Source organism: Hippoglossus hippoglossus, chromosome 13 (assembly GCF_009819705.1).
Source record: "Hippoglossus hippoglossus isolate fHipHip1 chromosome 13, fHipHip1.pri, whole genome shotgun sequence".
NCBI classification, from domain to species: Eukaryota; Metazoa; Chordata; class Actinopteri; order Pleuronectiformes; family Pleuronectidae; genus Hippoglossus; species Hippoglossus hippoglossus.
The window spans coordinates 25,972,328-25,994,839 of NC_047163.1; the positions used below are offsets into that span (position 1 = coordinate 25,972,328).

At 41.5% G+C, this 22,512-nt stretch overlaps 1 protein-coding gene across 4 annotated transcripts; it reads left to right on the forward strand.

The window, feature by feature from the left end:
- The first annotated feature begins 1,514 nt into the window (after positions 1–1,514).
- On the forward strand, positions 1,515–22,413 carry pxylp1 (2-phosphoxylose phosphatase 1). 4 transcript variants are annotated; one of them, XM_034604649.1, is made up of 6 exons: positions 1,515–1,646; positions 4,051–4,193; positions 12,142–12,330; positions 13,429–13,555; positions 19,810–19,949; positions 20,896–22,413. In XM_034604649.1, exons 2-6 carry the CDS (start codon positions 4,112–4,114, stop codon positions 21,906–21,908), a joined length of 1,551 nt encoding a protein of 516 aa, XP_034460540.1. In that variant the 5' UTR covers positions 1,515–1,646; positions 4,051–4,111; the 3' UTR covers positions 21,909–22,413. The 4 variants fall into 4 exon arrangements, with proteins under 4 accessions (XP_034460540.1, XP_034460542.1, XP_034460541.1 ...); XM_034604651.1 differs by having other exon boundaries at positions 1,542–1,959; XM_034604650.1 differs by having other exon boundaries at positions 1,542–1,819.
- The last annotated feature ends 99 nt before the right edge of the window (positions 22,414–22,512 follow it).

Sequence of the window (22,512 nt, forward strand, 5' to 3'; positions counted from 1 at the left end):
CAGCCCCTGAGCCCGGATCCGCCACTGTCTGTTAAAGAATTATCTCCAATATATTGCACACAGGGCTATAGCAAGGGTTCGCAGAGTAGTGAGGGTTGGGAGGGTGAGATGTTTGTTAGTCAATTAGATTAACACATAATACAAACATATGAGGCCTATTGCTACAAAAACACATTTTATTGGCGTGTGAATTGCAAATCTGAATTAAGTGTGCACCTGTAAATAAATCGATTTTAGACATGACCTCGGGAGGAATTCTAGAGAATTGCGTCCAGACTTTCTCCAGAGGTTTCCTTTCACACATGAATAACAGAGCAGGAGATTGTACACTCAGACGTGTTAACAACAACACAGGAATCTCCAGAGTGTCCTGCTGCAGAGATTTTGCATTTTTAGACACAGCACATAGACAATAGCATTGGTCCTTATCACCAAAAGCTCTCTTGACGTCCTTGTCTGTGTTTCCTACATGTATGGCACGGCTTTTTCATGCTGAGATCTTTTTTTTCAGTTTTTTCTTTTTTGCATAGGTCAATGTTTGAAATCATCAACCCTCCCACTCACTCACGGTGAATCCTGCGGACAATGTCCTGCTGTTTTCTCACATCAACTCCATCTGACTCTCATACTAAGGGACTGGCTGGAGAGAGGCTGCAGAGTCACACACTCTCATTCAGAAATTTCCATTCACACATGCAGCCCCTCAGGATAATGTGCAGAGGTTCCCTGGAGTTCAGTACATGTCTGAAAGCAGCTTTGGTCAAACAGATTAACATGTATTACGTACATATGAGGCCTTTTGCTATATTCAAAAAACACATTTCACTAATGTTTGAATTGTAAAACTGAAATAACAAATTTGAACTGAAATAGTACCTGCTGTCATTTAGCTTCAAATGTTAAAAAACATTGCTAAACATTTTCATGGTCTGGGACCTCGAACTCGTCACAGTTGGCTATGGGCATGATTGCACATCCAATAACATCTCACATGGCATGATGGGGTGTTTGACAGATCTGGGCCACAATTGGAAAAAATGGTCTGTATCTATATAGCTATCTATAGAAGACCCTTCAACTTGTTGGATGGGGTAGACTGGGATTGAGCCATTGACCTACTGGTTAGTGGACGATCCACTTTACCTCCTGAGCCACAGCCACATTGTTAGGCCATAGCAATACCTCATCTCAACCAAAGGTGCTGAAGGTGGCCGGGATTTTATTTTGTGCTATGTGGGCCATAGTCCCCATTTACCACATGGGCCATTACAGGTTCACATCCAGATTATGCTTTGCAGAGAGCACCGCATGTTTCCCCAGAAAAAGCCCTTGTTTGTTTTGGGGTATTTGTGCCACAATAACTATTTTACAAGTGGACTCGCATCCATTTCTTCCAGGCCACATGCAGTGCCGCATCATAGCCTGAAGTGGCCCACATCTGTATGTTATCCGGGACACAAAACGTTGTTAATGTTTAGAAAAAACAGTATTATTTTGAAAGGTAGGACAGGAAGTCCCTCCTCGTGTCATGTGTGGTTTAACCCCGGGCTGCAGCAGCGCTGTGTCGGTGGTACCGGAGGAACCGGAGCGCTGGATTCAAGTGTGGAAGCAGACTGTCGGTGGCTCTGACCCTCTCTCCTCCTCAGGTAGGAAGCGTTCACCTCTGACACCGACCTGTCCGTGGTTTCACCACTTCAGGCTGTGCTTTCCCCGCGTGTTGGCCCCTGCTCCGAGCTCCGCTGTGGATGTGGCGTTTGAAACGTGGAGACTCGGTTTGCTCCGGGAGAAGCGACACAAAAAGCTCCACGTGAATCCTCCGGTGACTTGTCGCGACACGGAGGAGGCAGCAACAAGTAGAGACACACACACACACAGGAAGAGTGTAACGACACCTGTCTGGTAACACTGTGTGTATTCGCGAGGAGCACTGGGGTTGTTCAGCTCACGGGACTCACGGGTGTAAGTAGCTAGCTAACCGTTGGCTAACTAGTTAACTAGCTGGACCAGACACAAGCTGCAGACCTGGTTAAAGTACTGGTCATTCAGTTTGATTTTACTTCCTGACAAACTCAGGTAACACTTGAATCTTCCCTGCACCGTGTTTCACACTTACTAGAGTCCACTCTTAAATTCGGCATTCAAATGAAATGTAAATTGGATAATAATAATGATAATCAGTAATTAATGTTTAATAGACTAACTATTAATCCCTCCACGTTAAATGGCAATAACAAAGTTAGACACTGTTAGTTGTTATTTCATCTAAATGTGTATCTTCGTGCATATTTTATATTGTATAGAACCAAGCAGTCCCTTTTTATTCATGAAAAATACAAGACACGTTATTGATATAAATATCTACTGATAAGTAATCCAAGCTTGTATTTCGACTGGAGTTTGGTGCATCCTGAAGCTCAGTGTTTGTATTTGCAGCCACTGACTTGGGCAGACTTGTTGGAGTAGTTCTGCCTGAAGAGTCAGTTTGCGGCACCTTGGTCAGACGGAGGCTTGAGCCGGCCGAGCAGGGAGGGTTTCTAGACAGCCTAATGGTAGGGTTCACTGTGGAGGGCTGCATTTACTGCAGTTATAGCTTGTCCCTCCCCTGGTTTCCAGCCTTGCACTGACTAGTCACAGTTCTGTATGACTTGTGGGTTTGGGAAATGGTACAGACTGTACATGTACTGCTGTACGTGTGTGCCACTGGAAAGAGCATGTGAGCCATGTGTAACACTTGGAATGCATGTTTTCATTTTAGTTGGATGAAATCGGTCCTTGCTTGAAATTTGAACCAACAGCTGTGTTTTCCTTTTATTTCCCTTTTTAATTTACACCACTACTCATATAAAAGCTCTTAGCTTAATGAAATCAGAGGAGAGACAGACTGGAGTTCTTACCTCCACAGTTGGATAAAGCCTTAAATAGACATAGTATATGTATAGGGGTTGTATATTGGTGATCACTAGTATGATCTTACTATATAGTCTATTGACAGTTTGATGACGTCGTATTTGGTTGTAGTTTCTTAGCCGTCAACAATTTCTCATGAAACAGGCAGACTCATTATATTCTCCACAGATTGTACACAGTAACAACACAGCCACTCAGGGAGGTCATTGGGTTCTTGAAATGTACAACAGGAGACAAAGGATCGAACTGATATTAGCTTGAAGTAGCAAAGGGGCTTTGGGAAAGGTACACCACTAGTGCTTCTAATATTATTGGCTCTTGAGATGTATTGAATATCAGATTAGAATGATAGCAAGAAGTATTAGAGCATCAGAGGGTCAGTTAAAAACACTTGATTGTTACTTTAAATAGAATCCCTTGATACATTATTAATAATGTATCCAAGGCTAGAATTAAACTCTTTACGTCAGACTTAACGACTTCCCTTTATGTTGAATTGTTCATACAGCAGCATGCACATTTTCACCTACAGCTGTGCATGGCTCTGCATTTTCCCTGAACAAAACCATGCATTTTCATTGCGTTTGCAGTACTTCTCATGAATCTAACTTGTGTGTATGAACACCTCAGATTCTTGCAGTGATCCAATTTCTCAGGTCTGCTGCCATCTCTTTGTTGAGGTGTTGAAAGAATTAATTCCCCATACCTTGTTTCTGCTGGTTGAGCAGATGTTTCGCAGACATTGTCAAACACGAGGCAAAGATACTGCATTAGGTGAAAGGGACAGTTGCGGGCCGCTGTTTCAGAGGCTAGAGAAATTTGCTTGAAATTTCACTCCATCTCCTCATATAACTTTATGAAAATCTGAATTTCATTCTGGATTTAAATATTCAAATGCCAGACTTTGAAATGTCTGCAAGGACTGTGTCTAGATAGTATTTCCATAATCTATAGTTAACAGCTTTTTTCAATTAATCATTTCCTTTAATATAGGAAGTAAAAGGCAGCTGCTTATCACAAGCACCTGTTCTTTTTACTTATTGTGTCCAACAAAACAACTTAAGATAATAATTTTTTAATGATATACAATTTTATATAAAATGTTCTATTCCAATAGTCAACTAACTGTTTGTTTCTTGGCAGCTGGGATGGGCCACGGTCTGGATGGCTGACAGACAGGGTCGCGGACCAATCACATGATAAGATGCTGGCTCGCAACCGCTTCATCCTCCTGGTGGTGGTGGGCGGGGCAGCGCTGGCTGTCATCAGTCTGAGCCTTCAGTTCTGTAAGTGCACTTTTGGTTGTGCTTGTGCTAAACTCAACTGCTTCACTTATCTATTCTCTCTGGAGCCTTGGCCTAGTGTTCAGGTTTGAGGTGAGAAACAATCATGTGCCGGTGAACTTCTTTTTGCATGTGTGTTCATGTTCATACACACATTTCCTCTAATTGATTTCCCATTCCAGGGACTGCATTCATATTGAAACAAAGAAGAATCCCCTAAAGACTTCCTATAATATTCAGCACCATCTGCTGTGGTATGCTTAGGTGTACAGAATCATGTCTTTTCCCCATTGAGTCATTGTTTGGCACCTCCTGTATAGGTTTTGTCTAGACAGCGTTTCCCTCTCAGCCCCAGTGAATGCAAGGAAACCACCTCTCAGTAATAGATACCGTGTCCTCTTCACTGGAGGTGATTTGCAAGTCTTACAGATCTGATTTGAAAAACACTGGCTGTTGTGGCAGACCTGGCATGCAGTACGAATGGAAACCCGTACGGAAATTTGAGGGAAAAATGTATAAGATTGATCTACGTTGTGCTGGATTCCCAAAAATCCCAATGCTGTGCAAGTGTTATTGGCGAACGAAAGCTTGTGTCTGCATAAGCGTATAGGATCAGACTCACATAAGTCAAGCTCTTGCACACACGCAGGATTAAAGTGGAAAGTATTTTGGACGGCATCTTAGCCAGAAGTTCCTGAGCTGTCCTTGATCTGCTTTTTCTTTTTCTTTTTTAAATGTATTCTTCCCTCAAAAGGTGTAAAGGGAGGTTTCAGTGTAAGCTATTTTCAATGGCTCACTATCACAAAACCACTCTCATCTCCTCTTCAGCAATCTTTTTCTTTTGTAAAACGCTCAAAGCAAAGTCCTTCACAGGTCTATTTTTACAAACCCGCCCCCACCTGCACCAGCAAAGCTCCGTACTGGACCCAACCAGTTACATGCAATTATCTCCAAGTCAAATCCGGATATGACCCGTGACCCAGCCTGTCACCCATGATTTCGTACAAATGCTACAAGCACAGTCACACACATTAAATGGGCTATGGCCTCCTTGTCCTCCTATTTATATTATTTTGGTGGTTGAAATGTGTTCTTATGCTCAGTTGTCACAACACCTGGGCTCCTGCAGCTGTCAGCGTGTTTCCTCAGCGACAATGAGCCTAGCTCGCGGCTATCAAAAACTAATACTCTGTGGCACTTTTTACATGCAGCGAAGCCACTGAGAATGTACTTAGCACTGGCTATTTTGATGTTCTAGCTAGTTCGCTGTTGGTAGTTATTTTGAGCAGAGGTGAGGGGGTCAAAGGTTGTTACATTGGCTTTCACAATAAAACAAATCCTTGCGGCTGACTAAGATTCATATGAGCTGATTTAGATGTTAAAAATACTGCGCAATCATTTTAATCTATGATTTCTACAGAAAAAATGCATTTTTCAGTTTTTTCGCCTGTTGTCTGTCCACGTTTGTCCGTGAAGTTTTATCAATATATTATTACTCGTTACATGACTTTATTTTAGGTGACCTGTCGGGTACTTGTGGGTATACCCAACCTGCTGCGGGACTCCAGCTGAGAGGCAGCAGAAGAGGCTGTAATTCTTTTCCTGAGATGTGATACTCTCCTGTTGCACAGGAAATCTACTTGATTAGGTGATTTCTCAATCAAGGGACATTTTTTCTTGCAGGTACATGCTCTTTCAAACCGGCCTCACTTTATTTTTCTCGATAAGTCATACAGTCGGAGAAAAGCTGCAACCATCATTTATTCATCACACAAAGAAGGATTTGAGCCATTATCCAGCAGAAGCACAGGATAAAAGCATGTGGGATTTGTCCTCATGTTTAATATATGGACAGCTTCTGTTTTTGTTCTTCCCTTCTGCTATAGCTCTCTCTCTAAATCATTTTATGTCGTCTGCTCTCTATTCTGGTCTTCTCTCTCTCCCCCTTCCTGCGCTTAAGAAAAGCTCATCCATGTGTTTATTGTTTGTTGACCATTACCATGAGGGACTGAGTGACGGATGATGATCAGTGGTGCAGCAAATGCATCTCTCTGGCTCCTGGCAGCTGCAAAGTAAAACGTGGATGGCTGCGACGGGTGCGATTACTGTGTTGATTGACACACAGGGGACGTCCAGAGAGAAAGTGACGACAGTGAGAGGACAACTTCAGTAGTGGGAATTAAAACACAGGGAAAATGAGCTATTTTTATTGTGTGGTAGTCAAGGGAAAGATGAGTCAGCCTGATAGGAGTTGATTGCGTGGGTAGATTCAGAGTGAGAGGGGAATATGATGGGAGGATATGAACAGAGAAAAAGAAAGGCATTGCCTTTGAGGAGTGAGAGAGAAGACATAATAAAGGGAACACTTGAGGCCCATGTATTCTTAAAATGAAAATCTGTTGGAACCTGTATGACAGTTAAATAGGGGTGAATGTTATCACCTAATATTTGTAACTGTTCCAAAACAACAATCTACTAGTAAGTGTTAAATAGGCAGAGTTCCAAGCAAATTCTTTTCCCCGCATTCCTCCCATACCTGTTTCCTACAATGTCTGCACTCACTGTTGAACTTGACAGACCACCTTTGTGTTGCCAGTGCCAGAGATGGTCTGTTTTCTGAGAAGATTTGGGATTATAATATAAATCTGGATATTGGATACTCTTTTGAGCAACACAGTGACAGATACACACTAAAAGACAAAACTTAACCCTGTGGCAGATAGGGCTGCATACTGAACTTGGATACTTTTATGGAACTGAACAAATTGCTCAAATACCATTGAGTGTGGGAAAATGCCTTGTCATTTGGTATCAAATTTTATAAACGCTCTGAAAGGCAAGCAAGATTCAAGAGTTTATTGTCATATGCACAACGATAACATTAAGCAGTCGCTTGCAATGAAATGCTTGGGTCACAGGCTCTCAACAAGGTTTTTTTGTTATGATAACTTGACCCCATTAAATTTTTTCTACACCTTTTTTACATGAAAAGGACTGATTAAGATAACAAATTAATAAGAAACAGCATTCATGACTTAGTAAGTACGCTAATATAGATGGTGTGTGTGTGGAATGTGTGGGGGGTACTATTACCTGCATAAAATCAAGTCAATATAAATATTTTGGTGAAAAATACCTAGGCAAGGCATATTTCTATATGATAACTTATTCTGAATGTTAATGCACTGTATCTTATTTGTGACCGATGTGTGGTTGCTGAGTAGCTTGCGGTACCAAAAAAAGTGTGTTCGCTAGACAGCTGTAGAAATCCAAGAGAAGTAGTATTTAGAGTAGAAACTGATACTATACAAAATTGAAACTGTGAAGGGAGACTGTTCAGACCTTCCTGGCTTTCTTCACTGTGGATATTGCACAAAACACTATTGGACACTTTAAAAGATAGTATAGATAAACATCAAACTGTGAAGCATGTTGTGTTTTCCTAATGTGGAGCGATCAGCTGACAAACACTCAGTTCTGTTTTCTGTATGAGCTTATCCTGTGCCAGATTGTTGGGCGGATGCCTCCGCATACATTTGGCAAACATTAGGGTACTAGGCAGCTCGCCAGTCTATCATAGCAGAAACACACTGACACAATGTGGTTGCTGGCACACCTTACATTTTTCACATGGATCCAACAAACTGTTGTCTGTTTGTGTGTTTACCAATGGTGTAAAAGCTGTCGCATGAATTCTGGTGAGGCTCAAACAACTGGACTGACTTTCCCTCTTGTGGACGGTGCAGTTTATTGGTGATGTGAGGGAGAAGCAGACCAATATTAGGATTTAATTCTAGTAGATATAAGTGGGTGGGGCAATATGACTTAATATTAGAAAACATAGAAATGTTCTGCAAACTGCTCACATTAAACACAGGCAAGGAATATTTGTTACACAGTAACTCAATAAACATCACCCCCCTTAAGTAATTTAAAAGAAAACCCAGATCTTAATCCAGTAAGGATTAGCACTCTACATATGTCCGATTTTTTGGGGGGAATTAACATCTCTGCATTTCTTCTTGAGAAATTCACAAAAATGTTAAAAACCACCCTACAATTTTTTAAAGAAAGCCAAAAAAAGTTCCTGGATATTTCCCGTGATCCACATCCACGCCAACATTAAAAGGCTTCTTTCCTGACCCATGCCACATCCTTCCACCAGGTTTTGTGGTAATCTATCCAATAGTTTTCTAATCCTGCAAAATATCAAGCAAGTAAACACAGACCAAAATTACTGTACACTTGACCAATTGAAGAAAAATTGGCTCCTGAACACACTTTGAGGATGAATCCTGCTCTCAACATAACATAATTTCAGCTCTTAAGCAAAAACATCCCACTTGCATGTCAGCAAAGCCGTCATTATTTAAAGAAATTAGAGAAGAGTCAAAGAACGAATACAGAAAACTGCAGCCGCCTTGCTCCTTTAATGACATGGTGAAATTCTGCAGCACCAGCTAAAGTCAGACCGTCATGCGTCACATAAAGTCAGAGTTGTACAGCAACACGTGTATTCAAAGAGCTTGTTTCCTGTGTTTGAGCTGTTGGTGTGTCATACTGGTTAATCAGGTGCTGGGAAGCAGATCTCCCTCTGGCGTGTGTGTTTTGCATTATTAATGCAGGGATTCTCTTCCTAATGCTGTTAGTCATCACAAATAATTTCCCCACATTAGTCCATGCAGAGCTAATGATTCAGTCTGACACTCACCAAAACTACCCAATGGATGAATGAGCTTCTCTTTCAACTCAGCTGTGATCAGTCAGTGTGAGGATTAAACAAATTAAATAATAAGCATTGGAGGCGTGATGCATATCCTATGCGCACATTGCATCCCGCTCTCACAATGCCAACTTATTTATATTGTCATAATAATAATAATGTCGTAATTTTCTGAATTCATATATCGACATCATGGATTCCTACCATATGATCAGTAACTTTTTTTGATGTGTCTATGGTCCCATAGGATGCAGTGATTCAAATCGAAAACGAATCACATCACATTCTGTATGAGTCAACACTTTCTATTAGAGGATTCAGATCAACATTGGGGGTCATCAGGAGCGTATCAGTAGTTGTCCTTAGCTTTTGCTGTATTAGTGAGCATCAGTGGTTAATTAAATGTGCTGAGGAGGATCTTAATCTCTACTTAGATTAAGATTAGTGTCCATGCAGATTGTTTATAAAGCCACATGTTTGATTTTGATTTGTGTGCTTCTATTTGTGTACATCTGATTTAAAAAGCCAGGATGTAGGTTGGTCTATATGATGAACTGCTTTAAGTAGCCGTGTCCATCTGTACACATACAGCAGTTAGTCTGTGTCAATATTTGAACCAATGGTTTCCACAGTGCTACCAGTTCACATCACTGTGGAGTCAGGTAGTATAAGTGGGGACGCACCTTTTAAGTTCAGGCCAAACCGCTTTGAGTGAGTAGCTGTTCACCCCTTAATGATTGCGGTGCTATAGACGACACATTAGTTTGTGTGCATTTTTGAGGCAGAGCACTCTCATTGCCTTCAGGTAGAAGTCAAGCTGCTTAGTGATGATTTCACACCAACAAACAGGTGAAAGATTTTACAGGGTCTGGTGTGTTTAGCTCTGGGTTTGTACATACACACATTAACACTGCATATTCACTGAAGAGATTTATGATCTTTCTTATGTCGAATTAAATCGTCCACTTTGTTGAAAGCGCTCTTAGACAACTATTCTAAAGTCTTATTACTCCAGCCACATTTAGTGTGGGTGTACGAATTTGTGTGTGTGTGCGCCACAGTATGTTCTGTGTGCCAGTGCTGTGTATGCACTTGGTAGTGTTGGGCAGCCACTTACAAAAGCTCCATTGTGTAGGCGACTGTGACTGAACTGGCCTCTGAAAGTTTGGTTAGTTCAGGCAGCGTGTGCGTGCGTGTGTGAGGGGGTGGCAGTATAACGGGCACACAGCAGTAAGGGGGACAGGTTATGGTAATGAATGAGCTCCAGTGTGTGTGTTGCTAGACCTCAAGCTACAGAGTCATCGTCAAAATGGTCTCCGCCGTCGCTGCACACCTTTTCCTCTCCCTCGTCAGTGGTGAGTTTTTACAGAAATCTAAATTAAAAAAATCGAAACTCTTTTTAATCAAAGACTTAACAGCTTGCTTAGAAATAGAGACGACATTTACACCTATTTAACTTGAAAGATAACTTAATACAGAAAATTAGTTTAAACATTGGCCTGTAGGACTCTCAATATGCTTGTTTTCTGCCCAGTTGATCCTGATTGAAGCTTTAAACATGAAGTTTGCCATCAAAAGTCACTGCTCTTATTTGTTTTATGACTAGTCCTGATTGAGATCACTTTGACCAGTATTAATCTATTAGTTTTATATGATAATTAACATAGAGAAGCCTCTTTAAAGCTTTGCTGCCCCGAGTGTATCAGCTGATTCTAGTTTACTCTTTTAACAGCAAGGTCCTTAATTTCCCCTCAAGATTCTTTGCATAAAAGTTGGTCATGTATCAACATAGTAAAGCTTGTGGATTCATTTGTATTTTGTAGAAGTTTTATATTTACAGTTTTTTGTCTTCAGCCATATGGTAGCTGATGGTTTGATAGTAGAATTTATTTGGGTGCATTTCTAGTTATTTCTACACTCAATTAATATGTTGATTATTTATTTCAATGATTTGAAATTGTTTGGGGCTATGAAATGCCAGGACATTGTGACAATGCCCATCACAGTTGTCTAAAGCACAAGGTGACATTGTGAATTTGGGTAGTAGATGATTGGTTGGAAGAAACATGGAAAGATATTTAATGTACTAAAATGTAATACAAAGGAAAGCAGCACATCCTCACACTGGGGAAGCTGAAAATATCTAAATAATGTATCACTTGAATGTTTACAGTTCAGGTTAGTCTGTTATTATTTTTTGTTATAAGCTGACCTGAAACGGATACATGTAGTATATCAGCACACGGTGTTCAGGAGAGGCAACATGGCTGCAACTGTTCAGGCAGAGATGTGCTGTCGGAAAGGATTTGGGAATGTTTTGCCAAAGGGGCATCTGGCTTCAACTTGTCTTTCTTCAGAGATGGATATTTGTGAATGGACCTTCCAGTTCCCACAACACCTCTACCCCCATTGGACCATTTCTCTGAGGGGTCACAGGTCACTGGTGTCCAGGCAACACACTGGTAACAGTGAGGAGTTTGGTGGAATAGAGCTGTTGACATGGAGATGAACTACGGTTGCACTGGTTTACTTCATTTTGAGCACTCTGCCACTGCCTGGTCAGTTGGCTTTTTTGAATTTCTGTGTTCCAAACTATGAATTATTGCCTGTGAATCGATCTTGGTAATTAACACCATCAGTTTCAAAAATGACTCTTCTTTCATTTTAGCAGCAGTTTTGCTCCAAGGACAACCACGTTGATCCGTCTGTTTTTAATATTCTGACCACTAATGAATGGATTGCCCGGAAATCTGGTACAGATGTCCATGGTGTCCAGAAGATGAAGCCAAATGATCAAGATGATTCTCTGAATTTTTGTTTGTTTCACTTAGTTGGATTGTCATGAAATGTAAAGGTAATGTAATCAGGTCAAACTTAGCCAACACTTAATTATATGAACAGACATCTGCAAAACTAATGACATCAGCCTGTGCTTTGTGGCAATTCCCAAATATTAGCATGCTGAATAATACATGATCAATATTAGGCCTGTCGAATATAACCCTAACCCTGCTGTGTTTTGTCAGGAGGCGTGATACTGATTGATTGGGTCAAGGGATGGGTACCAAATACAAAAGAGCCAATCATCAATAGATGGGCTGGCTTTTCTTTGCACACCTTTAGTTTTTTTTTTCTCTCTGTTTTCTGAATTTGTATCAGTTGCCCTTCTCTTTATTCATTTCATCTTCTTTATACCTCTTTCTCCTCTATTAATCTCTTTTTCTCCAGTGAACCTGATCCCCATCACCCCCATAGTGGAGGAGCGACCGTTCCAGGCTGAAGATGGAGGCCATGGGGTGGCTCTGGGGAAGAGTAGAAAGAGGGTGTTCCCGGTGCCTCACACCCAGGAACCCAACCCTATATCTGAGGCCTATGGCTACTGCAACACCCCCAACCACACCGAACAGGCCTGGGAGGGTGAGACCGGCACACTGACCCACTCAAAATCAACCTTATCTGAGCACCAATGGCCTTCATTGACATGTTACTTACATGTATAATTTGTATTTCCGAAAGACCTCAATCTGAACTAATGTGAAACCAGACAGCAAAAGTCAATGAACTTAGTTAATCAAGTTAATTCTTTCCAATTTGGCCGCATCACTATTTCAGAGCATTAAAAACAGATTTGGACGAACTCTGTCACTGCTAGAAACTGATGATTTAATGGATAACGCATAAATACTTAATATAGTAATAATATCAGATTTAGTGTGTCAGTACTCAGGGGGTGTGTTAATTGTACAAAAGTAATTTCCACTAGATTGCATCATCTATAAAGCTGCAGTGTGCTCTCTCTCTCCAGCATAGAAACATCGAACCTTGTATTTTGTTTTTACTCCTCCACTGAAAAGTCATACAAATATTTGCCTATAAGCAAATATGCAGTGGCATCTTAGACTTAGATCCAGTAAGTCAGTGAAATGGCTCTGTCTCTTGAAAGTCCAGCCCCAGTATGCGATGCGAAACTCAGTATGGGATCTCACCGCATTAGTGCGATAAGTCCATTCGACTCTGAAGTGCATCTTGGATCCCTGTGAATCTGGAAAACAAAAATCCTTCCTCTGATCCTTCCCAGGAAACGTAGGTAGGGATATAACATTTAAATGTCCCAGTGGATTTGGTAGCAAGCAATTACCAGTAACTGTGAGTTGGTGGAAGCATTGGAACTAATTGTCCACTTCCTCCTTCTAGTTTTCTTTAGCTGGGGCTGTGTGGATCTTTATTTGAGAGTTTTCTTTATCTTCACTTTCAGGGAAACTGAAGCAGGATGTTTGATGTTTGGTGAAAACAGTGAAATCCCGAACTGGATTTTTTTGTGTTGCTTTACAAACTAAACTAACTGAATATATGGAAGGGGACTTAAAAAAGGAACTTACTGTCACTCTTCTTATCATTGGAACCACTACACTATGACTCCATAGACTCCTACCTTTGAGTTATCTCTAACACGTTCTTTTAATTAACCAGTGTAATATGGATTTTATAATGATGCTAATGAGTGTCTCCTCACAGGTCACAGTCCTGCCGACTACAAGCTGCTGTCTGTCCAGGTGATGATTCGCCATGGAGACCGTTACCCACTCTACTACATCCCCAAGACCAAGCGACCAGCCATCGACTGCACCCTGTCCCCCAGCAGGTACAAACACAGTTCCACCAAAAATCGAATAACGCACTAAATGTCACAATTTCAGAATGAGTATGTCGTGGTCATATTTTCTGAAGTGAATGAATATATGTTGAAAGGACTCTTGAGACTGTTTACTTGGTAATGTGAAACCAAGGAAATGGACTGGGCTGTTTTCAGAATGATGTGCAAATTGTTGAATTGGTATTAAAATTATTCTATGATATCAAATAGCACCAAGGTAAACACTGCAAATGCATAAATACCAGAAATACAGAAATACTGTAGAATATAATGTAATCTATGACAATCACCCTGCAGCAAAGCTTGTGAAGCTTATCTTGTTCACACACCACAGTTTTTGATGGTGTGTCAGAAACTACTTTTTATTTAAACCAATTTCACATGATGCAATTGAGCTACAATTACTCTTGAAGCTTTGAAGCTGAACAATATAAATGTAAATAAACTGAAAAACTGAAAACAAAGGCAAATATTTTAGAAAATAAAATGAAAACTAGACATTAGAAGAGTTGACAATAACATCGACGGGCAAAAAGTGTGTGTGCATGTACGTGCGCTGGAGCAAACCTGATTTACTTTCACAATCCCTTGGTTCTGCAGTCTCTTCATGTGTCAGCGACAGCGGGTACATTTGTTTTGCTACATCTGTTCTGCTGTGCTTTCGTTCAGATGGGTACGCAAACATAAACATTGTGGTCTTTTGACACAGAGTTGACGATTTATGCAACATCCTCACTGAGCAGAGCAGAACTGTTACTACAGCAGGAAGTCTGAAAAAGGCGCAAATGCTTGATTTAATATTGTTTTCTCATTTTATTCATTATGCTGTATTTTGTCAACTGTAACTTTTTTTCTGGTTGCCACTGTCTCTTCTCATTGGTTCTGCTGCCCATTTAGAGGCTTGATGAGCCGGCTTGCTTCAGCACCTCAGCTTCAGAAATCTGAAATCAGCACTTTTGCACTTGGTGTGAATACATTACCTTAAATTTATGTTAACTCTACATGTGGATAACAGCTTTTAAATCCAGAAAATGTGGTTTGGTCAGATGGTTTTGACACGTGCGCCCACATCCTCCAGGATGATTTATTTCCACCATGTGGTCATTAAATTCCCTGCGGCCTCTCACAGTTTTTTTTTTTTTGGGTTGTGTACCTGATTTCCCGACTGAGCCTAATTTAACTTTGCACGAGGCTTTCACTTCAGCCTCATCAGCTTTGCACATCTGGACAAGGACAGGCACGCTGTAATCTTACGAGCTGGCACAGACAGCTGCGGTTCAGATTGATATGATGCAGTTGATCTGTCATGTTCATTTGATTATTAGATATTTTCAATACCTTTGGTCTTTGAACTGGAGCTGAAAGTGGGTCATCCTGCACAAAAGCCTCTTAGTATGGAGGTCGGGATGCTTTCATTGCTGACATTTACATTTTGTTGTTTGTACTTACTGAGAAAGTTAAAGTAAAAAGCAGAGATGACCTCTACCTTCTTATCCTCATGAGGTCATTATGCACTGTAGCTTCTGGCTGTGTTACTCAACTCCCAAATATAATATACTGTGTCATGATCAGTCATGCTGCACACCTATTTCTTTGTCTCAGTAGTAAGATGTGAAATTAGATCCAGAACACATTAGTTGACAATGTGGTGCCTGTTACACTTCCAGTATACTATACCTGCCTCTCAAGCTACATCCACACTATCACTGTTGCCACGTTTACGCCTACAACCACAAAACTCTGTTTTCAAGCACCTAAAATAGTGAGGGTTGGAAATGCTGCTTTCCCAGTTTTAGTTTGAAAACCCTGAGGCTGCGATGTTGTTTGGAGTCTGGACAGGAAGAAAACGAAAACATTTGGAGACGATGATGCATTCACCCTCATTTGCTTCCTGATTGGTTCTTATCAGTCATTACTCTACTACCAGCGGCGAATGAAAATCGTTAACACTTACTGTCAGTAACAGTTCCACCGTGTTGTTTTTACCAAGCAAAGAAATTTGTGCTCTTAATTTTTACCATTGTTGTTTCTAGTCGTATTTTCTGTAAGGCAGCCGACTGTGAGTAGACAATCTACTTCCTGTTTACACCGACACGCATTTAACGGTTATGTGATGTGCGTATTAGTATAAAACCAATTGTGTCAAAAGCCACATCTCACACACAAAGACACAATGACATGCGTATTGGTCATTGTGTCTTTGTGTGAAAGGTAACAATAGAACAGTCAGCATCCATAACACCCTGGTTTTCAATGAGGAAACATAAAGCAGAGACAGACGATATCTAGATACCATCATTCATGTTGGCAGGTCTGTACTTGAGTTGAATGCTAATAGGCTGATGTTTACTATGCATTTGGTTTTAATGTTTTTTTCCATGGGCTGGGGTTCATTCTCTTTAGCCGAGCTTTGCCAATCCAAGCCTCCAGGACATGTGTTTCCACTTAAGCGTCACAGCAGGGGGCAGTCGCTCTGTGCCAGTGTGGTCCTGGTAACCTGTGCCGGTCTCCTCTCAGTCTGTACAGCTGCGTACTGTATGTGCTCTGCCAGTGATGAGACAAACTTCAGTTTTAAAAGTCTCTCTGTTTTCAGGTCTCAGTGATAGTCCTTTCTATCTGAATTTGTATGATTTGAGGCACTTGTGTTTACTAATGCTTTCAGATGCTAAATGTGTTTGTCAGCAGATTAGTAGAGCTTCATTAGCAGCATTATTCCACAGTACAAACAAGTCTAATGAACCAGATGCGAATATATTCTGCACTGTTTGGTCTGTAGATCAGTTGAAAATCTTTGAGTGAGGAATACAACAATACCATGTGTGACAGGCTCTTACTGTGGTTTGTGACCCGCATACTTCCAACATGTCGTCAGGGTACACAACTTAACATGACTGTGCGTCGCACTGGAAAAACAAATCCTGACAAATCACCCATGATAGAAAAAAAACCCTATGTTGTCTTATTTAGCTCTCTGCTATTAGCACTTAACACAGAGTTCATCTGACTGATGAGAAAATTATTAGTTCAGCAGGTTTTTAATCATAATCAAAGTACTAGACAATTGAAATAGTATCATAGATGAAATATCAGTAACCAGAGTTGTTACAATTCATCTTGTGGGGAACATGAATGTGTGGCAGTTCATTCAGTGGCTGACCATTTCACTCAAAATCACAAATGTGAACCTCACAACAACAAAAGAGTCTCAATCTATTATCACAAAAATAGTTTAAAGATGAATTCACTAGGCAGCACTACACGCAAATCAAAGGGTCATCAAGGTCTTTAGGGATCATCTTATGGAGGCTATTATCTGAACCAAATTTCAACGTCACATCACAAGCACCTTTGGCATCTTTATGCCTCATATTTTGTTTTTTAAATAGCTTACATTATTTGTTCATATATTTAGTCACATTTTGAACAAATTAACTTGCATTAATATGTCGATGTGGTTTATCAATACTCTGCATGTCTACACACCAGCCAGCAACAACATTTTCAAAACCAGGAGAACTTCAGAATAAATGCATTGTCTCCCACGTGATGTTCAAACTTGTTAAGATGTTAACCATCCTGCTCACTCTGTCGAAGAATATCAACAACACGTCCAAACATCTGCCCTCCACTGAATCGTGAGCTGACAATGAACAGTTTTTGTACATGTGATATCCTATAACTGATAATCAGCAGCCCTTCAACTGAGCAGTAAACTGTGCTGGAACCTGGTGTGACCCGAGAGTGGAAAACTCCACCATGGTTTTTTTTAATGGGGAATAAGAATTCCACATCTTTTATTCATTAACCAAAAATAATTTCTTTATATTGGAAAATAATCCATTATTGCACAGTTCAGAATTATAAGTAAGATTTAAGCTGTTCATGTCCACAGCGCACTGAACACTTTACATTTAGTCACATCAGGCTTCAAGTGTCTCAAAACAAATCCCTTATCTTCGTCAAGACTCCAGATGTTCTGTCTGAACTTTGGCCTATTTACTTCTCATCTTCATGACATCATGTCCCACGATCGCTCCTCTCCTCCTTTCTCTTTCTGTTCGAGATGAGCAGTTTTACTATCACTTTTTTGTCCTTTTTAATACAGTTTCAATTATGTCAAATGAAAGAAGGCTGGAAACATGTTTAAACCCTTCAAATCCTTTAAATATGCATTAGAAAACTTGAGGTTTTGTCCCTGAGACACCACAGGGAGGCTGTGTGGGTTCAGCACACAGTTAAAGTGTGTTTCTGGATTATTTGTGGGTTAAATGTGCTCATGTTGGAGGCAGATGGAACATTAAATTACTGTTTCAAATGTCTGGGTCCTGGTAATAATGTAGGTACTTCTCTTTTTATTTAGACCAGGGTGTAATTACAGGGATCTCATTGAGCATATGCCCTGGGCTGGACCCTTACAGAGCGCTCAGTGTGTGTGTGTGTGTGTGTGTGTGTGTGCGTGTGCGTGTGTGTGTGTGTGCGTGTGCGTGTGCGCTGGCACCAGCTTCCTGACCAACTGTCTCCGTCTGCGGTTAACTGAGCTCTCTCTCCAGCAGGCCACATCTCCTCTCTCTTTCCGCTTCTTCTTTTCCTCTCTCCCTCAGTTTAGAGCGCACCATCACATCCTATTCTGTTTATTCATTTCGTTAATTTATCTCAACTCTGTTTCCTCATCTCTCCATCCCTTCCTCACTAATCTCTCTCCCTAACCTATTCAGTGATAATAATCCCTGCTTAATGTAATTGGGATCTGTAATCTTTGGTTAGCAACAATCAGCTGTATAGACAGCCCGGCTGGCTCTTTGTCCACATCGCAGTCCCTGTCCGCTGACATCCCGTCTCCCAGTGTAATCCAGATTGTTCCCCACTCCCCTCAGCAAACTCATCTGCTGACGACAGAACAGAATAGAGCAGCGGTGGGCACCTAATTTCACTTCACCACTCCCATGTGTTCATGTGGTTTTAGTCTGATAATGCAGAGAGAGGATAGATGGTGATGACAGATGCTGATGCAAACTGACAACAAAAGGAAACTATGTCCTTAAAATAGAAAATCTAGGCTTATATTTTCACATGAGCTCTGAAATCAGAGTTGTGCTTTAAAGCCTTAATTTAAGAGAAATAACAACATACAAAAAACAATATATACATATTCCATAATAATGTAGTGGTTGTAGTGTGTTGTACTGTGCTCAGCCCGTAACAATAATCACAAGTGTGATTTAAGGGTAATGACAGAGGGTTGTGTTTTTAATGCAGTCTTGCTGAACCAGTTCATGATCACTATGGAAACTGTGTGCGTGCGTGCGTGCCTGCGTGCGTGCGTGCGTGCCTGTGTGTATGTGTGTGTGAGAGTACGTGCGTATGCTTCTGTTAATCTGAGCGAGTTGATCTGGTGCTGCTCTTGCAGATCTGTTATATTAAACTGTAATCTTCATCATCTCTAATCTATGAGCTCACTGACTGCTCCTCTTGCTGCCCTCAACCCTGGGTGGGATTGTGGTTGTGTGTGAGAGTGTGTGTGAGAGTGTGTGTGAGAGTGTGTGTGAGAGTGTGTGTGAGAGTGTGTGAGAGTGTGTGAGAGTGTGTGAGAGTGTGTGTGAGAGCGTGTGTGAGAGCGTGTGTGAGTGCGCGTGTGAGTGCGCTTGTGTGTCCAAATTCTTTCATCTTTTTTTATCTCTATCTCCCATATTCCCACCCACACATATTGAACACGTGTTGTAGCTCAGCTGTGTTAGAGAGACCCCTGGTGGTGGATGTTGGGAGTTACATACTGAACCCAGAGATCCCATTCTAAACAGAATAATATTTTTATGTAAATTGAAAAAACAGGAGCACTGTCTCTTTACTGACATTGGCTCAAGTTTTATTCTGAAGTTGGATGAAGAAGGGAACTCGAGGCCAGTATAAACCAGCATACATATGTACCTGCACTTTAATTGTATCATTTTAAAAATTAGCTATGTATCAATAGTGAAGAATTTTCTGCGTATCGGAAAATTGACTGATTGAGTTTGTTTTCCTGTCTACTTTGATAATGTTTTAAAACAGAGACACTTTAAGACTTTAATTTGTTATGCACTCTAACAACTGTTTAAGTGAAACCATCTTTGTCAGCATCGCAATGAAATCACAATGATATCGCAATATTTCAACAACAATAAGAATAACATTAGCAGCCATGAGTGTAAATGTAATGTCCCATTATGTGTTTCTTACTTCTGGTTGTCCCTCACCTCCCTTAGGCGGCCATCCCACCCCCTGCTGAACGCCTTCATCAGCCACATGGGCCAAGGAAGCCGAGGCCACTGGGAATCATCACTGGGCTCTGCTCCCCGTCTGCCCAACCACAGTGTCTGTGAGATGGGAGAACTCACACAGACAGGTAGGGAAGGAAGGTCTCATCCCCACAAGATCTCATCTACTCTCATGAACCAAAACTGTCCTATTGATCAATATTACACATTTATTTTGGGGCTGCCCCCCGACAGTCAAAGATTGGAATTATCAGTCTGAGACCCCTCAGTCGACTGAGACTCTTCAAGTCCAGCATTCAGTGTGCAGTGTACTTTTGGGAACATTTCGGTCCTCAGAAAGAGCTGCAGAGTGAGCAATCCTTGCTTTCACACCGCCCTCTGGGGTCAAATCCTTCCACTACGTCAAGTCAATCATCAGGGCTGCCCTGATAATTGTGTTTGATATTTAGGCTTTAAACTCAAGAAGATTTCTGAGCAAAATCACAACAGCCAATGAGAGGGACAGAGAGACCAGCTAGCATGCTACTGTTGAGATTCTAAATAGTTTAAATCTCACCGGAAGGATAGATAACCTATGTCGACCGTGTTTCTCTCACTACTTTCTCATCCAGCCTCGTTTACCCTTCTGCTAACATTGGAGCCAGTTGTGGCTCCACGCCAGCCTCCAATTTGTTTACGTTGGCTTTCCCATGAGGTCACTTGAGAGACGTGAGGTGGTGCATCACTGACTCTGCATCAATAATCTTAATATCCTATAATTTGTGATGTGCCATTATTTTTCTAATCTTGGGATGTTGGCATGTTTAACATTATAGAGATAAATTCTCCTTATGTTCATGATGCAGCTCAACTTTAAAATAGATTAGGTTTTTAGAACTCCTGTTCTCTGAGCCCAGCTTCAGAGTCTTGTTTTTTGTACAGGATTATTGTTGGTAAAGTCAGTTCACCTGAAAATGATAAATCTTTCTATCAAGTGAATTTTAAACTAAATGTCTTGTTCCTTATAAGAATTAATCAGATATAAATATCTATTTAAAAAATATCAGCTTTCATTTTGTCCCTGCCCTATTCCAGGTGTGGTGCAGCACCTACACAATGGGCAGCTCCTCCATCAAGCCTACAAGCACCACAATCTTCTCCCCTCCAATTGGATGCCTCGCCAGTTGTGGGTGGAGACCACAGGTAAGAGCAGGACTCTCCAGAGCGGACTGGCCTTCCTCTACGGCTTCCTCCCGGATTTTGATTGGACGAAGCTGACCATGCGTCACCAGTGGAGCACGTTATTCTGCGGCTCGGCCTGTGACTGCCCCGCCAGGAACAGATACCTCGAGGAGGAGCAGAAGCGGCAGTATCGTCTGCGGGTGGCCGATACCGAGCTGGAGAGGAATTACGCCGACATGGCGCGGACTTTGGGTCTGCCTACCCGCCAGCTCAGAGCTGCTAACCCTATAGACTCCCTGCTGTGCCACCTGTGCCACGGCCTGTCTTTCCCATGTGTTCGCATGGCGGAGAGTGGCAGTGGTGGATGTCTGACAATGGCACAGTTTGCTGTGATTCGTCGGCAGCAGTTAGATGATGAGGTGGATCGGAGAAGAGTGGGGCTGTACCATAAATATGCCATACTGGCTATGTACCCCTACCTGAACCGAACGGCTGCCAAGATGGAGCGTGTTGCCAAGAGCAGCGAGGCTGGAAGACAGCCTCGAGCAGGCGGCGAGGAGGTCTTCACCGTCTCTTCAGCTCATGACGTCACCATGGCCCCGCTGCTGAGCGCCCTCGGCCTGGAGGAGGCCAGGTTCCCACGTTTCGCAGCCAGAGTGGTGTTTGAACTGTGGAAGAGTCCCCCAACAATGCAAGGGCAGCTGAAAAAGAAAGCTGGCAAAGCAAAAGATGGGGAACTGTTCATCAGGGTGCTGTACAACGGCGAGGATGTAACATTTCATACCACCTTCTGTCGCTCCCACAACCATCATGCCGGCCAGCCCCTCTGCCCTCTGAAGAAATTCCTGTCTTTTGTCAGGAGAGACATGTTCAGTATTTTCAACGCCACTACCTACCAGGGTGCCTGCTACAGACGCCCCGGTTGACAGATGGACAGATTTACACGAGGGGGAAAGAGAAAGGATGATGAGTTGGCAGATGGATGTACTTTTCTTGTTTTTTTAGCTTTCCACTTTTGAAGATGGTGCACTTTTAGGCTGCTCACAGTGTCTTAACTTTCCACATATTTTGAAATGTAGTCTTTTAACATGTTAGTGTTCAGTACTGAACATTTCCTGCTCAGAGGTCTTCAGTTTCTAACATTTCTACAAACTTTCAGAAATACTTTTTTTAATCTTTTAAATCGTCTCAAGCAAATCTGTGAGAGATAAACAATTCAAGGGGAGTTGTACTTGGGGCTGTGCGATACGACCAAAATCTCCTTTCAAGACATAACAACATAACATCAATTCATATTATTACTCGTCATACCTTTTCTTGACTGTGTATATTTGGTAGATGTTAAGTTACAACATCGGCTGTTATCTCCATCCATCTTTTTATGATTTATTTAGTAAGGGTTAGGGTTTGTTTTATTAATAATAATAATAATAATAATAACTTGAATTTATATAGCACCTTTCAAGAGACCCAAGAACGCTTTACATGTGTGTTCTGAGCATGACTGCCCTGATGTGGCTTTCATCCATA